Below are 19,168 nucleotides of genomic sequence, written 5' to 3'. Positions count from 1 at the left end.
TTAAAATTACTATTAATAACATAAAGCTAATTTGAATAAAATTTGCCCTTTAATCATCACCAAATTAAGAAGTATTTTACTCCACAGAAATCTAAAAATTGTCCTAATTCTTTTTCTTCAATGGTAGCAAGTTTATCAGACTTGTAATTTTAGAATCAACTCTTACTTTGATAAAAGAAACTGTCATCTTTATAGTTCCAAATAAAGAGGCAAAATGATTCATTATGAAATATCAGTATAAAATTTGAAATATGAAATATAAAATTTTGTCCAAATTCTTTTTTTTCCACTTTGATAAAACAGATGATTTCAGCACCACAAATTTATCAGCTTTAAGATTTAATACAAAATGTCAGGTCTCAAGCACAAGGCATATACTTGCCAAGACTCAGCAGTGAGCCTCATAGGACCACTTCTTTAATCTGTTCCTAGAAGGAATATTTGCTTAAATCAATAAGCTGGTAAGACATTATTTTCTTGGAAAAATTTTTCACATACAATTTGCAGCATAACAAAGCTTCTAATAATGGACATGTTTCAAAGGTTAAAATCAAGTGGATTTCTCAAAAAGGGGACCTGTGAGAAAACAGACCACAATGCTGATGCCCAGGTCTCTGCTTGAACAGCCATCTTGAGAATAATAACTCCGTTCTCTTCACCTTATCATGGACAGAACCAGGTCACAGTGACAGTAATAACAGCACACAGCATCAGTAAGCGCTGATCTAGCCAACACCTCATTCAGAAACCTTTCACTGCTTCACCAGAGGACTAACAACCTGAAATACTTAGGTGATCACCAGAAGCAGTGAAAATCGGTGTGGCCAAATATTGTAGGGTCAGATCATAGAAGGTTCCCAGAAGTCACACAGGGCAGAGTGTCCTGACCAGTATATCAAGAACACCAGCATGATGCAAAGAGGTTGCAGTATTACAGGTGCCCCCTGAATGGACCCTTGGCAGGCAAGGAGGTGGTGGCGGTGGTGGTGAGGGAGTGTTTCAGGATTGATCACCTCCTGTATATGGAGAGACTCAGACTCATTTGTTTACACAGTATACCTTACAGTTACCATTTCTCATGTGTGGCACAGTATGAAAAAAAAGAAAAGGTAAAAAGGTGAGAAGCACTGAGACAGAGAAGTTGGATTAGACAGGAAGAGACACTGGAAGTCTTTGCTTCTAAGAACAAATCAACATGTTTTTAAAGTATACTCACTATTCTCGGTAGAAGCCATAACCATTCATTGAACTATATTAGTAAGCTACATTAAAATTAGAGTCCTCCCCCTCTCATATGTTACAAGTCTATCTACCGAAATACAACAAAATTCTCTTCATAAACCTGCTCAGACAATACATCATTTACTAGTAAGTAGAGAAATGCTGTGGCACAACTTGGTTGACGCTACAGGGCAGGAATAATCTCCTGGACCGCTTCAGGGTTTCTCAGGGCTCAATATCTCTTGACTGTTCACAGTTCAACAGAGCAAAGAGAGGAGGCAAAATGAGAAATACAGTTTGTGTGAAACAAAAAATCAGCCTCCTTTGTGACACATTTGCTTTTAGACGTTCTTTTCGCCTTCTCTTTCAAAGGTACGATTTAGATTTAAGTTAAAATCCTTTTACGCTCTGTCCCTATTCTAGGCCCATCCACAGCACTTGGGATGAGCGATGAGTCAGCATGAGGGGATGGTCAACAAGTTACCAAGCCAAGACAGGAAGGAGTAGAAAAGCCAAATACTCGCAAAAGCATCTCAACATGGGTACATCTTGTGTAATTAGATCCTAAAGTCAAAGGGAAAAGAAATTCATAACACATGCACCTAAGGGCCAAAAACTAAAAGCTAATCATACCAGTATCCGATTTTTTTCAAATATTAAAAAAAAAAAAATCAAATGATGAAACTGACACCGAGTCCCTCAAGCTATTCACGAATACTGCTCTCTGTAATTTGTAATTATAGATTACCGCAACTCAAAAACTATGTCTGTTCCCCCAGAGAAGTGGTCTCAGTATATTAGGCACCAATAACCAGCACGAGTCTAAGAAACACTAGTACTTGGAAACCTACATGATACAGCAACAAATCAGTTAGAGCTGCTCTGGTTACTGGGCTGAATTCAAGATAATGTAATTCAGATCCCCAAGTGTCAAGGTTGGATGATGTCTAGGAAAACTGTCTTGATAATGGATGCCCTTCTATTAAATGTGTCTTAACTTGGTAAGGGGATTTTAGGCTTCCCTAAATGTAGATGGCAATGAAACAGCACTTCGCTTGATCTTAGACCACCAAAAAAGGAAACAAAACAAAATTCAATGGCCGAAGTCACAGTCATGTACAAAGGTATAAATTTCAAAGTGCCCTTCCCTCTACTAGGTGGTGCTAGCAGAGGGAGAAAGTTATCTCTAAAAGAAAAGGACTCCTACCCAGATACGGAACTGTTAGCCCAGGAATCTTTCTGAATGTAGCTCTTTGAGCTTATTCTTCATTTGGACAGGATAAATCTGTATCATAATTTTTCCTCCCTGATTTCTTTACAAGGGAAAATATTCAACCTTGGAAATTCCTGTATCTCTTCACTTGAGAGCATGTTATCACACTTAAGTGAAAGAAAGGAAAACTTACCGAGACCGACTCAAGTATAAAGCTTGACGATGAATGTCTTCTGGGTCAATTTCGACAGGATTTATTACAGCTAGTTGATCAATAGACCACCTAAATTCCCCTGGAGTCTTAACAAAAGAAAGTGATCTTATGAGTAAAGGCATACTAAAATAGTTCATCAAAATGCTAACTTCAAATGTCAGCTTCAAAAATAATGTGAATGGTTATAATATAAAAATATCTTACAGCTCATATTGTAAAATTTGACTTTACCACTAAATCAAAAGGCAAATGGTAATCAAATCACACTAAATCAACTGACTTGACTGTACCTCTTTAAAATATTCAAATTTTCCCTCTGGTTGATTTTTAAAATTACATAATAGAAAAATCACAGAGTATTAAAGGTATAGAAATTCCACAATTAACACTCATCAGTGATGCAACACACCTAAGTAAAACGAAAAATCTCTTAGGAGTTATCAAAGGTATTTACTTTCACTAAGAATGAGTTGAAATTAAACAAAGTGCTCGCAAAAGCTCATAAAAAAGGCAATCCTTAAACTGATTATGAGTGATAACCAGTCCTGCTTTTATGTATTCAACTATCCAACACATCAAAAACTTATCCAAATCCTATTCTGTAATTCAGAATATATTTTTGACAAAATAAGGCTTAAAAGCCCAAGATGCCATGCCTCCTTGCTTTGAGGATTGAGGTCACTCCATATGTTTAGTAAGACTAACAGATAACTCAAACTTAATACTATTCAATTTAAAATCATGAGGTCAGCTCTGTGCTTCTCATCGTTGGATGAGAAGTCTACATCCAGGTACATTTGTGCTCGGAAGAACTTGGGAACCACTTTCCTAATGTGCTAGGTTCTCAAATAGAGGAGGAAGCAGAAATGTGATGGGGGAAAAATTCAATACATCTTTCAGATATCTTAATCAAACATATTTAGAGGTGAAAAAAATAAAATCATGAGGTCAGATAAACGACTCAATATAAACTGCATAACAGAAAAACTCCTCTAGTGCTCAGCTAGCATCAAGCTGATGTAAAGTGTAGCAAGCATCAACAGCCACCCAGTTTGCAATATTTAGATAATTAACTAAGTTAAAAGAGCAGACTTCAAAAGAACTTCTTCACTGTAACCAGTAACAGAAAAATAAGCTGAACAGATGAAGATTCCTCTAATCTCCTAAAGAGCACGTTCCTCTCCATATCAGCCTTGTGTTTAAACCACTAGTCATGGCACGTGTCATATTCCCTTGAAATTGCTAGTTAGTTGTGTCTAATAACCCATTACAGTAGAGGCTGACTTGTTTTCAAACAATCTGCAAGCTAAGAATGGTTGACAAAAATCCAGAAGGGTATTAGTATTTCATAACATGTGAAAATTACATGAAATTCAAATTTCAGTGTCCATAAAAAAAGCTTTCCTGAAACACAACCGCATTTATTATTTACATACTACTGACGGCTGTTTCTCTAATACAAGGCAGAGGTGAGTAGTTTCAACAGCCACCAGATGAGCTGCAAAGCCTAAAATATTTAACCATCTGGCCCTTGACAGGAAAAGTTTGCTGACCCCTGGATTAGAGTATAAGCTCTTTGACAGTTTGTGTTTTATAACCCTGACTTGTTCAAGGTGTAACCCCTATAGCTTAGCTCTGTATCCGATACACAGCCTTCAGATAATGTTTGCTGATTATACGAGAATAGATAGACGACATAGCTTCTTCTCTATTATGATGTATCATCAACCATAGTACATAGCTGCACCCACGGCTGCAGGAAGTTAACATGCTACCTGCTGAATAAAATAAAAAGAAAATCTGGCTAGCTTATTTTTAGCCGAACCACCACATTATAATGAATATTATAATTAAAAAGCACATTGCAGATATATACATTCCACGGTAAGTTTCCCACTTCTCCTGTAAAGAAAGATATTTACATTTAAAGTTATTTGTAAACACTAGTCAAGAATAACTTACTGGTAATTTTGTCGATTTAAAAACAGAAGGACTAGAGACAGTCTGTTCATGGAGATTAGAATAATCACCAGGACTTTCAAAAGGATTTAAAACAGGTATTCTTCCTGGAGTTTCAGGTGTTATTTGCATTTTTGATTCTTTGACATCTCCCATAGCACAGAGAGAAAACTAAAAAGAAATCACAAGAATGTATAATTTTTAAAAAGTACAAAGTTCCAAAGACATTCATTTTGACAATTAAAATGTATTCAACAAACATACATTTCACAAAAAGAATCAACTGAAAACCTAACGCTCTTGAGGTTTTTTATAGTTTACACAAGAGCATCACATACATTTTCTCAAGTGTGATTCTCTAAATAACCTTGAAAGCTAGAGGGGTAAGGTGTTGGTGATAAGATTTTGCAGAAGTATTAACAAGCTCAGAGAAGTTAAGTGGCTTTTAAGCAGCAGTCAATCGAATATGAATGAGTTCAGGTCCGCCTTCGAGGCAGCTAAATGTTACAATGAGCACAAAACTTTTCCCAACTAAATAATTTATACCCACAGTTTTTCATTTATTATCTCCAGTCTCGAAACACTTTGAACATAATTTGGATAGCCCAGCAATCCCCTAACAAACAGCAGTTACTAAACAATTATTTACAGCAAGCAAGCAAGAGATGAGGAAGCCTGTGTATGGGCGCCTTCCCCGTACATTAGTCCCTGTGAGAAACGTATGACTGATGAGGGCTAGGAAGTTAAATGCTTTGGGTTGCCTCTTCTCAAACACCCTCCTTTGGCTAAGACAACCCAGGATAGAAAGCGAGACTGTATTATTGCCCGTCAAAACGAGCTACAACTAGAGAAAAAGAATCCACTCCTTGGAAGGCTGACGTGCTGCGGCTTCCACGGGCGAAGAGCAGACCAGGACACTCAAGCCGGTGTCATCCCCAAGCCCACTCGATCACTCCTTCTCGGCGCCCCTCCTCCGCACGTCCTCCCCGGCTGCTCCCATTCTCCCGGGGCGAGCCGGCAAGGCCGGTCCGGGGCTGGGAAAAGTGAGCTCTCCATTCGAAACAGGCGGAAAGGCCAGGAACTACAAAGAACGTACCTAGTGGTGTGTACAAAAAGGAAGCCCCCCAAATCGACTCCAGGGCGCTCCCGAGGGTGCCGGGCCAGCTCCCACGACAGGCTCAGACTCTTTAACTCCCCGCTTCCGCGCTGTCTTAGGCCAACCAGGGCACGGGACTTGTGGGCGACTGGCCAATCGCGTCGCACGGCTGTCCGCGAACCGGCCAATCGCGTCGAGGCCGCGTAGTAAATTCGAATGGCAACTCCTCGCTTCACCTTCCCCGCTGAGTAACGAGGCTCCAAATTCAAATAAACGCTGCCTCTCGCCGGCGACGAGCGCGAGGGGCGGGGCCTGCCCGGCGTGAGCGGGGGACGCGCCGTGTGATTGCCCAGGAGAGAGGAAGGCGCTCCAGTTCCGGGTCAGGCCCTTCGCCCCGCCTCGCCGGGCCTCCGCCATGGCGGGTAGCAGCGGCGCCGGGGCGGCGGCGGCGGCGGCAGCGAATCTGAATGCGGTGAGGGAGACCATGGACGGTGAGTGCCCGTTTCGCCCCCTTTACCTTGCCTCGGCTCCCCAGCGCCAGGACCCTCAGGCGGGGGTGTGCCCACGAGGACTTCAGGTCCACTCCCTGCCCCGATCGGCATCCTTGGAGATGCTCCCAAGAGTCCCACCAGGGCCGCTGGGCTGAGGGCCCCATCCTTTGATAGTCGTCTTTTTGCTCCGGCGTAGTTTGTCGCGCGCGTGGCGTTCCAGCCCCACGTCAGCCCAGTGCGCGCGCCGTCCCTCCTGCGCGCTCGTCCCGCGCCCCTCCCCGCGCTGCGCCCCTCTCCCAAGCGGGGTCCGGACGTTCCTCCTCCCGCTCGGGGTCCCCGCGTTCCTCCTCCCGCGCCCCCTCCCCGCGCCACGCCCCTCTCCAGCGCCACGCCCACCCTGCGCGCCAGGCCCGGTGCCCGGGCTCCTCCGAAGCCCCCCAGAGTAAGCCCGATGCGGACCGTGGCCTTGCGTGTATGGTCACCGCTACATCCTTTGTCCCTCGCACTTCAGCAGGCGCATTTGAAATATCTGGTGAATGAACAAGTTGCCGCTTTTATCAGCATTGCCCCAGTTTCGTCTTGGAGTGGGTAATGTCGGCGTCGGGAGTCTGTGGGTGTATTTATCCGTTTTTGAGCCCCGAGCACGGGTTAAAGCTTTCCCGCAAGTAGTTTTTTGTCTTTTTTTAAAGCGTTATCCTCTTTCTCCTCTTTGATGCTGGCTCTGCCACTTTATACTCCTGGCAGTGGGCTTGGGTAAGCTACTTAATTAGACATCTTTGAGCCTGCGTCTTTTTTTTTTTTTTTCTGTAAAGGGAGGTTACTACGTTCTACGGTTATTGTGAGTATTTAAATGAGAGAACCTGAAAATCGTCTCAAAGGTGACCATTAGAAGATAGTTACAATGCTATTTTTGTGTATAAGACGTCATCCCACTTGCAGACTCCTTTCATTGTCCTCAATTTATTTGCATCCACCTGTATGTGAGTGTTTGATAGATGATGAACACTGCTTTTTTGCATTTTCCAGGGGATACCCGCATCAGCCTCTGTCTCTGTCAAAACATGGAATTCTCACTAAGCAGTGTCAGCCTCCATGCGGTGTCTCTGTCTCCTTCACTACGGGCTCCACTTCCTGTTGGAGCCCCTCCTTATGAGGACTTTTGTTCTTAACACCATATTCAGCCTAATTTTCTATCCTTGATGTATCACAGCTTATTAGCTTCACTTTGTGAGTGGATCTGTGTACATAGAAACTGTATGTGTTATTGTCTTGTATCTTTGCTTGGAGGCCAGTCTGGATTTTGAATAGAATGGAGAGTATATGAGGCCTGACTTCGAGTCAAGTTATCTTATGTTAGCTGTTCCTTAATTATATGGCCACAGGATCCCATTTGAATAGAAAACTCGCATGCTAGTACTAAGATGGACCTGAAAGGTGGGATGGTGTGGTAGGCGAGGAAGAGAAAAGGCAGAGGAAAACAGCACCAGCACAGGCACGAAGTCCAGAAGGAACAGAGCATTTCTAGATGGGGGTCTGCCATGCAGAGAACACTTGAGAGAGAGAATTGACAAAGACCTGGGGAGGTGAGATCAAGTTGGAGAGATGGAATAGGGTCATAATGCGTGTTCTAGTTACCCCAAACTGGGAGCCCTGAAACCACAGTACTGACCTCTCCCAGCTGAGGGTGTGGCCCAGGCTCATCTAGATGATTCTCCTTGAGGGTATCTCACACAGTGCAGTAGACAGTGCTGAGTCGGGGGCATCTCAGGGCTTCCGCACTCACATACTTGCTGGGTGAAGCTGGCTGTTAGCTGGGCCCCCAGCAGGGGCAGGTGTCTGGAACATGTGGATTTCCTTACACTTGGAGGCTGGATTCCAAGGGAGAGCATCTCAAGAGAGTCAGGAGATAGCTATATTGTCGTTTTCACATAGCCTCAGAAGTCATGCAGTGTCACTGTTGGGAGATGCCGTATTCCATGAGCCCTGAGCTCTGTATGCCAAGAACACAAGGCCTTGGCTGCTTTTTACTCCTGTTGTTTCTCAGGGTTGTGTTTACAGTGAGCAGCAGTGAGGGATGAGGTCACATCTACCTCCAGATAAAAATCAGGCTTGCTAATGGCTTATTATCAAAGTAAGGATTTCTCAAGCTCAGTGTTCTTCAGCTGTGAATATGGTGGGTCAACATAACGTATTACCTCACCAGGTCAGAGGAGAAAAGCTCCTTGGTGGTTTCAGTGGTTGATGAAAAGTTACTGCTAAGACTCAGGGTTTTTTTTCCTGATTTTAAAGTCTTTGCCAAAGAAAACTCTACATTTTTAGCATGCCAAAAGATAGCTGAATGAAACCAACCTCATCCTTAACATTAATGTTAAAGATGTTCTAAATGAAACTGAAAATACCTGCTTTTACTGTTTTTTAAAAATATTGATATGAAATGTTTAGCAAATAGCACAGGATAGAGGAAAAAGACTATCAGAAAGGACAGGAAACTGTTACTTGTAAGTGAAATGATGATTTGGGTAGAAAACAAGAGAGTCAACTGAAAAACTATTAGAAGCTGTGATAGAATTTATGAAGGTGGTTGACTGCAAAATGCAAATAAGTAATATCCTGGAGTATTTGCACTGAGCACTCAGAACATGCAAAAGTGTGGTTGAAATCCATTTAGGAAAACAGTCAAGACTTGAAATTAAACATAGTGATGATTCACTATCAAAACTGATCATGCTTGAGCACTTGCTGAAACTTTTCTGCCCCAAGCATATAAAAATGACAGGAAATAATGTTGAAATACCATTACCAGCATAGCCCTATTCAAAAATGAGAAAAGGACTTCTCCGTTGGTTAGAAAGAGAGAAGTTCTCCCAGAGAAGGGAGCAATGAGATCCACAGCAGGGGGTAGGGAACAAAACCTGGGGAAGCTGCCCTGCCTGAGCCAGGCCGGTGGCCAGAATGGTGCCATCTGCCGTGGCCAGGGATTGAGAATCACCATCCTTGTGTCCCTTGTGGTTCTGGAGCCAGGATGCTCTCACAAGCCCCTGATCCAGAGGGCTGAGACCACCCAAGCAAGACACACTAGGGTCCACCAGTGTGAGGACGTCCAAGAGAAATCCCCTATGGAAGATGAGCTTTTAGCCCCAAATCACAGAGCACCTAAAGTAGATAAAAATATAAACAAACAACTAATATGGGAAGCAAAAAAAAAGGGAGAAATAAAGTAGTAGTAACAGCTAACCTTTTTTATTGAGCACCACCATATGCCCAACACCATTCTATGTGTATCCTTTAATCCTGACAACCATCCTGTAAAATAAATAGAACTATTATCCCCATTTTACAGAGTGATGAAAGAAAGATCCAGAGTGGTGACCTTGCCTTGTGAGTAATGAAAGTGGAATCTTCACCCAGGTCGTCTGCCCCTAGAGAGCACATTTAATTCTCTTTCACTGCTTGATTCTATGAAAAAACAGAAAACAAAGTCTCAAAAATGGCTAAAGATAAGAACACAGCCTCCAATAGATAAAGGCAGAAACAGCCACCAAATAAGAAGTGGTTATAAATAAGCATTTAGCTGTGAAACCAGAACAAGTGATTATTTGGGGTAGGGAACAGAAATCTTAAAATAGTTATTGAAATAAATTCAGCAGATACCATGAATAACAGCCTGAATACAGCTGAAAAACAAAGTATTAGAATGCTGGAATATCAAAACCGAAGACACGAAAACGGAAAAAGAGCTGTCAGCTTCTAGCCAAGCTGGAGTAACAGGCACTGGATTTACCCTCCTCCCTGAACCAACCAGCAGAACCCGGGCAAAACATCCAAAACAGTGGCTTTCAAGACACTGGGCAACAGGCAGTGAAGGACAGTGATCCCTGAGGGGCAGGAGACACATGAGCCAGACAGTTGCCCCAGCTTCCTGCCTTCAGAGTTTCCAGGCCACAATGCAGTGGGGGGAGGGGGAGGAACTCAGGCAGAACCCAGCGGACACCCCGAATTGAGCAGAAGAAGCTTTGAGTCCAGGGAGACCAAGGAAAGTAGAATTTGCAGGGTGCCTGAGGGGAAAGAGCTGCACCCAGAGAGTTCTGCAGATCTGCAGTATCCAGCAGAGCATTGATGTGTGCAAGGAAGGTACCGAAAGAGTTGGGAAGCAGCCACTCGAAAGCATTAAAGGAAACAGTACACCAAGCTCACACAGGACTGGGAGTAGTGCCTGTATCCACCAGCCAGAGTGGAAAACTTCGTAACTCACAAGACATTGTGTGAGTAATAATTAGCACTATGCTCAATGGGGCTCTGGTCCCGACTGATGAGTCTTAAAAGACCCAAAAGGATCAAACTGCTTCCCAACAACTGTCTCAGTACAAAGCTCAAGAGTATGTGTAGAAATACAGAAATACCCAGCACCTAACAAGGGAGAATTTAGTGTTTGGCATCTAGTCAGAAATTATTAGGTATGCAAAATAGAAAAATATGACCCATGGGAAGGAGAAAATTTTAATCAGTTGGAACAGACCCACAACTGACACAAATGTTAGGATTAGCAGATGGATACATTAGAACTGGATACATTAGAACGATACTCCGATACTCCGTGTGTTCAAAAAGTTAAGTAGAGAAATGGAAGATAAATGTTTCTTAAAAGAGTAACGTTAACCTTCTGGAGATGAAAATGAATGTCAGATATGAAAAAGTGGAGGGGCCCATATCGTGAACGTCATGAATACTATAAAAGTTTTCAGAAGGACTTAGACTTAAATTAATAGATGACTGAATATTAACTTGTTTATCCATCCTCAAGTAATGTGTAGTTTTCATGCAATTCAAATCAGAATCCAAATGGAATTTGTTCCTGGATCTATTTTTAAGTTCACCAAGGGGATAAAAGCGTTTATGATAAAGAACGGTAACAGAGGTATCTTTAACCTACTACATGCAATGTGAAGGTAGTAATTACAATTGTCACTTTGACAAAAGACAGACATGCAACAAATTCATAGCCATATGGGAATTTTCCTATGTGATAAAGATGGCATCTTACTTGAGTGATCAAAGGATAGATCCTTCAATATATAGTATTGGGGCAACTAACTTCATTCTGGAAGGAAAAGATAGAGATTCTGTCTTCTACCCAGACTCCAGAGAGTTATGTTTTTATGTTCATGGGGGCGAGGATGGGGTTGGGAATAAACTTTCAGGAGCTGGAAGGGAATACTGGTGAATAATTACATAATCTTGGCATGGGGAATAACTTTCTAAGCATAATGCCAAGGGAGAGTGATACAGGAAACAACAGATAACACGTTGACCATACATTTAAAAACTTTTAAACACGCTCTGGGAAACAGCCATCATAAAACAAAGTTTAATGGAGCCAGTGTGTTTACATCCTGTGGTTCTGCATGCTGGTGCTTCTCATATCAAGGGCAGATACTTTTATAAACTGCAATAAAATGAAGTACTACAAAAATGAAGTTAAAAAGTATAAGCTTATATTTTATAAAAATATAAGTAAACATGATTGCTCTGTCACATTATAATATTTTTGAAATATTTTTAAAGCCTTAGTTATGTATATTACTAATTGAGCCATTTCACTTCTAGGAATTTATTCTGATAAAATTAAGATAGTATATACAGATGTTTATCGCAGTGTTATTTTAATGGGGGAAACATGAGACCCACCTAACAAAATAGCAGAGTGGTTGAGTAATGTGTAATGCTATACATAAAATATTCCATAAAATGGAATATTACATGACTAATTAAATTACACAGTAAAAGAATACTAAAAAGTGAGGAAGTGCTCAGAATCATCTTGATGATGAGGTGTAAAGTTTAGGTAGATATTAAATGAGTGGCAGAATACAAACCAAGATGTAAAAAGCAGTTATGTGGACAGAGGTTGGTACATTTATTTTTAAGTTCCTAGAGCTAAGTAAGGGCAGGGCAGTATTGCACACCAGTTTCCAAATCCAGGGATGCTTTGCTGGCTCTTCGGTATTACGCAGTATTACACGAATTAAAAACAGAAGTATTATGTGCACGTTTTAAAATGTAAGATTTCGTTTTTTAAATATTCTGTCTTTTTCCCAGTTCTGCTTGAGATTTCAAGAATTCTGAATACTGGATTAGATATGGAAACCCTGTCTATATGTGTCCGGCTTTGTGAACAAGGAATTAACCCAGAAGCTTTATCGTCAGTTATTAAGGAACTTCGCAAGGCCACTGAAGCATTAAAGGTAGAGATTCGTATTTTAACTCATTCTAAATAAAGGTGCTTTTGTTTAGGAAATGATTAATGATGAAGTAATGTGAAAGCTTCTAAACATGATTAAACTAGCGTCTGTCATCATCAGGAGAAATTCTGAACACCAGTCTGAGGACCTGGAGCTTAGTAGCATATGTTCAGATCCCCAAGTTTGCTACTATTATGAATCATGGACCACTTTTCTTAGAATTCTCCAATTGTGTTAAGAATTTTCCTTGTATTGTGGGTAAAATTGAGTCTGACCCCCGAAAGATATGCTCATGTCTGGTATTTGTGAATATGACCTTATTTGGAGATAGTGTATCTGTAGGTATAATCAAAGTAAGATGAGATCATGATGGATTTATGACCAATGTCTTAGAAGACAAGGGAAATTTGGACACAGATGCACAAAGAGAACTCCATGGGAAGACACGGACACAGAGGAGAGAAAGCTGTGTGATGAGAGAGGCAGAGACTGGAGTAATGGAGTCTACAAACCAAAGAAGACTTGTTGGCAGTGGCCAGAAGCTGGAAAGAGCCAAGGAGGGCTCCTGTGCTGGGGCCTTCAGAGAGAGGGTGGCCCTGCTGACACCCTGACTTTGGACCTCTGCCTCCCATGAGAGAATAAATTTCTGTTGTTGTAAGCTACCCTGTTGGTGGTACTTTGCTATGGCAGCCTGAGGAATTTAGTACAGATTTACTACTGGGAAGTAGAGTGCTGCTGTAAGAAATACCTGAAAGTGTGGACTTGACCTTGGAAGTGGGTAATGGATAGAGATTGGGAAGTTTTAAGGTGCCTGATAGAGAAAATCTAGATTGCACTTTTTTTTAAAATTTTTTAAAATTGAAGTATAGTTGATTTACAATGTTGTGTTAATTTCCAGTGGCCAGCATATTCCTTTTCATACTCTTTTTCACTATAGTAGGTTGCCATGAAGAGACTCTTGGTAGAGCTGTAGATGTTAAAGGTGATTCTGGTGAGAGCTCAGAAAGAAGAGAGAGCACCAGTCATCTTAGCGAGTACCTACATCATTACGAACAGAATCTTGCTAGAAATACGAATGTTAAAGGTGCTTCTGGTGAGCTCTTAGAGGGAAATGACGAATGGGTTGCTGGACACTGAAGGAAAGGCTGTCCTTGCTGTAAAGAGCATTTGGCTAAATTATGTTCTATTGGAAGGAAAATAAAACCTATAAGTAATGACTTGGATATTTAGCTGAGGAAATTTCCAGAAAAAGTATGGAAAGTGCAGCCTGATTTCTCCTTGCTGCTTGTGGTAAAATGTAAGAGAATGAGAAATTGAGGAAGGAACTGGTCAGTAAAAAGGAACCAGCACTTGCTTTGGGAAATTCTCAGCCTACTCAGATAACATGCTCTGGAAAGAAGACGAAGAGTGTGGCTGGGCAGCCTTTTGGTGTAGAGATTAGGTTGTGTGTCTCAGATGCGGTCGCCATCTCAGCACAAAACCTTGCCAGCTTGGACTGAAAGGGACCAGTCCAGGACAAAGTGAAGGAAACACTGTCAGACTTCTGGGATTCCGTCTGCCAGAAACTAGCTGATAGAGCTACCCGGCTGTGAACATGTGTTCCTTCCTCAAGAAAAGGGAGGGAGTAGCTCAGAGGCCAGGGCACTGCCAAGGCCACTTGGGCTGCACTGCCAACGTGGACCCAGAGGACCACCTTTTTTCAAATTCAAATTCACCATCTTTTAATTGCTGAGATTGGGAACAGGAAGAGTGTTCCCTCTCTTGTTTGTATACACTCTGATTGAAAATCCGGGGTGATTTTATTTCCAGGTTTATATACCCTTTCATCAGTAAATTTCTGCAGTTGTAGTGCAAGAGGAGTTATTTGATACACATCTTCCACAACCGTAAGAATTTTTGTTCAACTCTCGGAGTTTGAAAGAGAATAGAGAGGCAGACTCGGAAGAGATTTTTGTATGGAATGCAGTTTGAGTGCTATGAAGGAACCAGAGGCAAATGACCTAGCTGGGAAGGTGCAAGAGAGATGACAGAAGTGTTTTGGCAGACCATTTTCTTAGAATAAAGCCCAAGGTTATAGGAGAGGAGATTGAGACATACCTGTTTAAAATAGCTTTTTCAGTTTTCAGATCCTGGTTATTCCACATCCAGTGGATCGTAGTGAGCTGTGAAGGCAAAGGCAGAGTTGAACAAAAATCAGAAAATGTTGCCCATTTGAATGGAAAATCAGTCTCACACACACACACAAAGCATCTTAAAATGCATTTTTCCCATTAACTTAACACTAGGTGGGGAGAAGATCCTGAAGAGCTGCCAGCAAAGAAGAAATGTTAATTAGAACTTCTCCTTGCTTTCTTTAAATGAATTTTTGAAATCTGTATAATTTTTATAAAAATACATGCTCATAGTTTTAAAATACTTCAATTAGAAAATACAAAGGAGGAGACAAAAATATCATTCAAGATCACCCAAGAGATGTCCGCTGATAATGTGTGGTGAACACCATTCTGGATAGCCTCATGCTACTTTGAAAACAGAAACGTTATCCTTTAATTTTCATTGAATTAAAAAAGAGTAACCTTTCTCAGGTTGCCTCTCTCTCTAACAAAGTCTGTTCTCTCTTAACTGCTGCTGTTGGGTCGGGCTGGGGGCCTGTTGGTTCAGAGCTGCACTGAGCCACACCTGCCTTTCCTTAACCGCCCCCTCCCCTCGCAGATTTTATACACATAAGGTCGTTCTCTCTTTTTTGTGTGGTTGCTGCTCATGAATTTTTTCTCATACTTTTTGTTTATTTGGGTATGAAAAGTAGGGTAAAGAGAAACTCTTCTTGCTGCATTCTACTGTCTTTACCTGGAAATCCTAGTAGTTAGAATTTAATTGTATGGTACTGGTCTCTGTTTTAGACTGGACGGTACAAACTGAGGACATGATGAAACACTGAAAGGAATTGTTGGTCTGAAACATGCAGTTTTTTCTTTTGTTCTTTAACTATGCAGACTATAACAATTTTGTTTGTTACTTTGTCTTTCACAGGTTTACATATTTATATTTAAATCATTTATAGTAAACGTAGCTAGTCGTGTGTTGGCCAGTTAGATAAATTTCTTAACAGCAATAGATAGGTCGCCTTATGTGCATCTTTCACAGCATAAATAGGATTAATTGGGTGCATTTAAAAAAAATAGACTTCTTTTCTATGAATGATACTTTTATCAACATTATATTTTTGTATGGTCTTCTCAATGCTAGTATTTATATTTAAACAGTCGTTTACATCTTGTGATTTCAGAAATTCTGCACAGAACCTAGTTTCCTGTATTTTCTACTTTCATGCTGTGGTACCTTGAGTTACACTATTGTTGATGTATTCCTTGCCCCTTCTTTTGTGGCTGGCCGGCACCATCACTGATACCTTAGAATGGGTAATGTGCCTTCTCACTGTGTATGAAGGTTCCCTGCAGCACGAGGATGTTGAAGCTGTAGAATTTGTAGTTGGCAGAGACATGAGGGATGAAATCAGTCTCATGTCCCCACCCATCCACCCAAAGGAGGAAATAAACGTGCACAGAAAAGGAAAGCATGGAAGAGAAGACTGCTAATGTTGGTTTCTCCCAGAGCTGATGCTTACACATTTCTGGTGTCTTTAAGGCTGACCAGTCACTGTGGAGATCTCCAGGATGCCACTGCTGTCCTTTCACTTGGAAAGTAGTTCTGCACCCATGTAACATTGATGGCAGGTTGATGGCTTACTTAAAGTGAAAACACTTGTTGCATTGTATCTTGGAGGGGAACATCTAAAATTAGTATGAAGATGGAATGGGACAAGACAAATTAAAACTGCATTATAAGTTAAAGTATTTTAATTTTTAAAAAAATCCTATAGTTATGTTTAGTAGTTCATCTTTGCAGTGGAGGATACTGAGAAAGGGGTTAGGAAGAAGACAGTGCTTCCAGAGTGTGTGACTAGAGCTAACATAGGAACCCATAAGGATCAAAAGAAGGAAGAAACCTTTTTGAACAAGGGGAGATTTTTTCAAACTAGGTTCTTATTCTCATGAATAGTAAGCCCAAAGAAGGGAAAGGCTAATTTAGAATAGCCAGCCATATAGGAAAACAAGAGAGAGTGTGTTGACAAGACTGTTTCTGATTTAGTTACCTACAATTTTCCCAGTATCTCACTGGGATTTTTTTGAAAGACCTCTGAACTTAAACTGAACTTTAAAAAGCAAGTTTTAATTAGGACGTTGAAATGTAAATGAATGAAAAGTTTACGATGTATTTCTAAAATTAAACTTACTTAAACTCAACATTTCCATATGTGGCATTAAGAAATTGCTTGTTTAAATCCTTACCTTTTAGAAATACATACCAAATCACAAACCGATGAATGATAATGGTGTCTGGGAATTTCTACAGAATAATTAGGGAAAGTAAACAGTTGGGCTGGTGGTTTAGGTGATGCAGAATTAGCCATGTGTTTATTGTTACTCTTTTGCCCTTTTTTCTTCACCTTACAACATCACAGAAAGGTCTTTTTCATTCTTAAACTCCTTTTCACACTGTAATGAAACATACGGAAACAAACTAATAAAGACCACCATGTGGATAAGATCTTCTGTAAGTTAAATTTTTCCAGTAGCAGTATGTTTTTACATTAACTATCATTTAAGATTATGTACGAGTTTTCTGCTGTTAGCCTAGCAGTCAGTTCAAATGGTAGTTCTAATAATGGACTGCAAAAAGTGAAAACCACTGCATTATTCTGATAAGAGTGGTTTAGTATACATGGGGGAGGAATTGTCTGTTAATGACAGTGCAGTATTGACAAATTTATTTCCACATTGTCTCTCTTTCCATGGTTTTGTTATAATGAATCTTACTTTCTTGTTCTAGGCCGCTGAAAATATGACAAGCTGACTTTCTGAAGAAATCCTGATGAGGTTTGTCAGGCTCTGCCAGACGACTGAAGATCACGTTGCAGTCAAGAACGTACAATGAAATTGCTGCATGCAGCCGTGTAGAAACATTTTCCTTTTTAAAAGAATTACCAAACCATAGCTTTATGAATCAGTGGAAAGTGGCTTCCAGAGAGAACTATCAGTTGTGTTTACACCACATCTTACCTTCCTTTAACAGCTCTAATGCTTTGGCATTGCTGTGTTCATATTTATGTATTCCTTATTTATAGCTCTGATAGCTTTAATTTTCTGAGCAGTCTGTCTGTCATGTGCGCACATCTGTTGTGCCTGGTGGAAATATCATAGACCCTGTCAGTGGTAATGTTGTAGTTAGGACTGGTTGACATTTCCATTATAAACTTTAATTTTGAATTGTTTATGCAAAATAACTGTGGATTTATGTCGTATAAAGCTGAAAGTTGACAGAATTTCAGCTACCATTTGTGGATTTTGATTTAGATTCATTAGGTATATAAGAATCTTGTTTTTAGATTCATTAGGTATATAAGAATCTTGTTTTTTATAAGAAAACATGTATTGTAATCTGCTCTGTAACAAAGAATATTTAGTTTTTTAAAGTTTGGCAGTTAATAGTATGAAGCAGATCATCTTTGAGTTGATTGAAAAATACAGCTTTTAGAAACTCAGATTTTAAAAGTAAGGACATTGTTTAGCTTAGTATTATTTGATTTGAATCATTTAAATTTAGTGAGAGTATTAACAGAATGTTTTTCTTTCTAAGTTTTACACTCTTTAAATCACGGCCTCAAAAAAATAATGCATAGTGAAACATTTGCAACATGAAAATTTCTTTTTACTTTTGTTATATAAAAATAATTTGAGTGCTTACCTAATGTATCTTGTGTGGTTATCTGGTAAATCACTAAGTAGGTGGTGTCATTCAACAAATACGTTATTTTCTGAAGGAATAAAGATTTCTAGTCATTAAACAAAAACTAAATAATCAAATGTTCTTTATCAGGAATTCTAAATATGCCTTTCTGATATCATTTTTGTGTGTCATTATTTTTACCCTGAAAGTTTTAACTAATTGAAGTGATGGTTCAAAATAAATTTTAGGAAACTTAGGATAGCATTGATTCTGTTCCTGTAGCAGAATCTCAATAGAATATTTTCCCCAAGACTCATATGAATTTAATCTGCTTTTTTTAGACGTTGTTAGCCTCCATTTAAATTGACAGTACAAGCATATACTCTTCGGTAGCATTTTTTGTTCTTCGTACAAACTGAAGTGACTTTAATAAGGCTTAGTCATATTAAATGGTCACCTTCTGCTCTGTTTTAAAAATCTAGTTTTTTGACCATTTTGACTTTTTAAATGCATGGCATCTTTACCCAGTGCACTGAAGGTCTATTATATTGGGAGAACTGTTAGGGAGACAATGAAACTTGTGATTGTAAGTCACCTATTTGATTAAAAAACATTGCAAATAATGCGTGTTGTTATTTATATAAAATCATAAAGAGAAAACTTGTCAAGCTCGAAAATTTGTACATACTCTTAGGTCATAAGAGTTAACAGTTTTATTTATGGTTTTGTAGATTATGTTATTTATGTACAAAACAAAGCAGGAAAATATATTGAGAAGGAGTTGTGTTTACAGAGGACTTTTTAATGTCTTACGTTTCTTAAATGTAAACATATATTTTTAATGCATACTCAAGAAATATGTAAGGAAACCAAACAAATGATACAATTGCATTGCTGTGCATGTTGTCGGTGACAGAAATAAAACCATTTTGGTGCTGTCGGCATGTA

General features: G+C 40.0%; 2 protein-coding genes across 3 annotated transcripts in view; one reads left to right on the top strand and one right to left on the bottom strand.

Moving 5' to 3' along the window:
- Nucleotides 1-6,751, bottom strand: part of BORA (BORA aurora kinase A activator) — a 21,695-nt gene extending 14,944 nt beyond the window's left edge. The window contains exons 1-3 of one of the 2 annotated variants that reach the window (XM_074378309.1): nt 6,221-6,751; nt 4,611-4,778; nt 2,628-2,734 (exon numbers count right to left, since the gene is read on the bottom strand). In XM_074378309.1, coding sequence (XP_074234410.1) covers nt 2,628-2,734; nt 4,611-4,778; nt 6,221-6,358 — 413 coding nt within the window. In that variant the 5' untranslated portion in view covers nt 6,359-6,751. Of the gene's footprint in view, nt 1-2,627; nt 2,735-4,610; nt 4,779-5,703; nt 5,882-6,220 lie in introns of those variants that run through there. The other variant, XM_010973558.3, reaches the window with a different exon arrangement.
- Nucleotides 5,951-19,168, top strand: MZT1 (mitotic spindle organizing protein 1). The gene is made up of 3 exons (XM_074378310.1): nt 5,951-6,194; nt 12,291-12,436; nt 17,324-19,168. The coding sequence occupies exons 1-3, from the start codon at nt 6,119-6,121 to the stop codon at nt 17,345-17,347; spliced, it is 246 nt and encodes an 81-aa protein (XP_074234411.1). The 5' UTR covers nt 5,951-6,118; the 3' UTR covers nt 17,348-19,168.

The sequence above is a fragment of the Camelus bactrianus genome, chromosome 14, assembly GCF_048773025.1.
Source record: "Camelus bactrianus isolate YW-2024 breed Bactrian camel chromosome 14, ASM4877302v1, whole genome shotgun sequence".
NCBI classification, from domain to species: Eukaryota; Metazoa; Chordata; class Mammalia; order Artiodactyla; family Camelidae; genus Camelus; species Camelus bactrianus.
Note: the sequence above shows the minus strand (reverse complement) of the source record. Positions and strands in the feature narration are given on the sequence as shown.

Bases quoted from the DNA above. Each gene is read 5' to 3' on its own strand.
- MZT1 (XM_074378310.1), top strand. From the start codon at position 6,119: ATGGCGGGTAGCAGCGGCGCCGGGGCGGCGGCGGCGGCGGCAGCGAAT. The intron at 6,195-12,290 runs GTGAGTGCCCGT...TCTTTTTCCCAG, and splicing joins GGTGAGGGAGACCATGGACG to TTCTGCTTGAGATTTCAAGA. The intron at 12,437-17,323 runs GTAGAGATTCGT...TTCTTGTTCTAG, and splicing joins AGGCCACTGAAGCATTAAAG to GCCGCTGAAAATATGACAAG.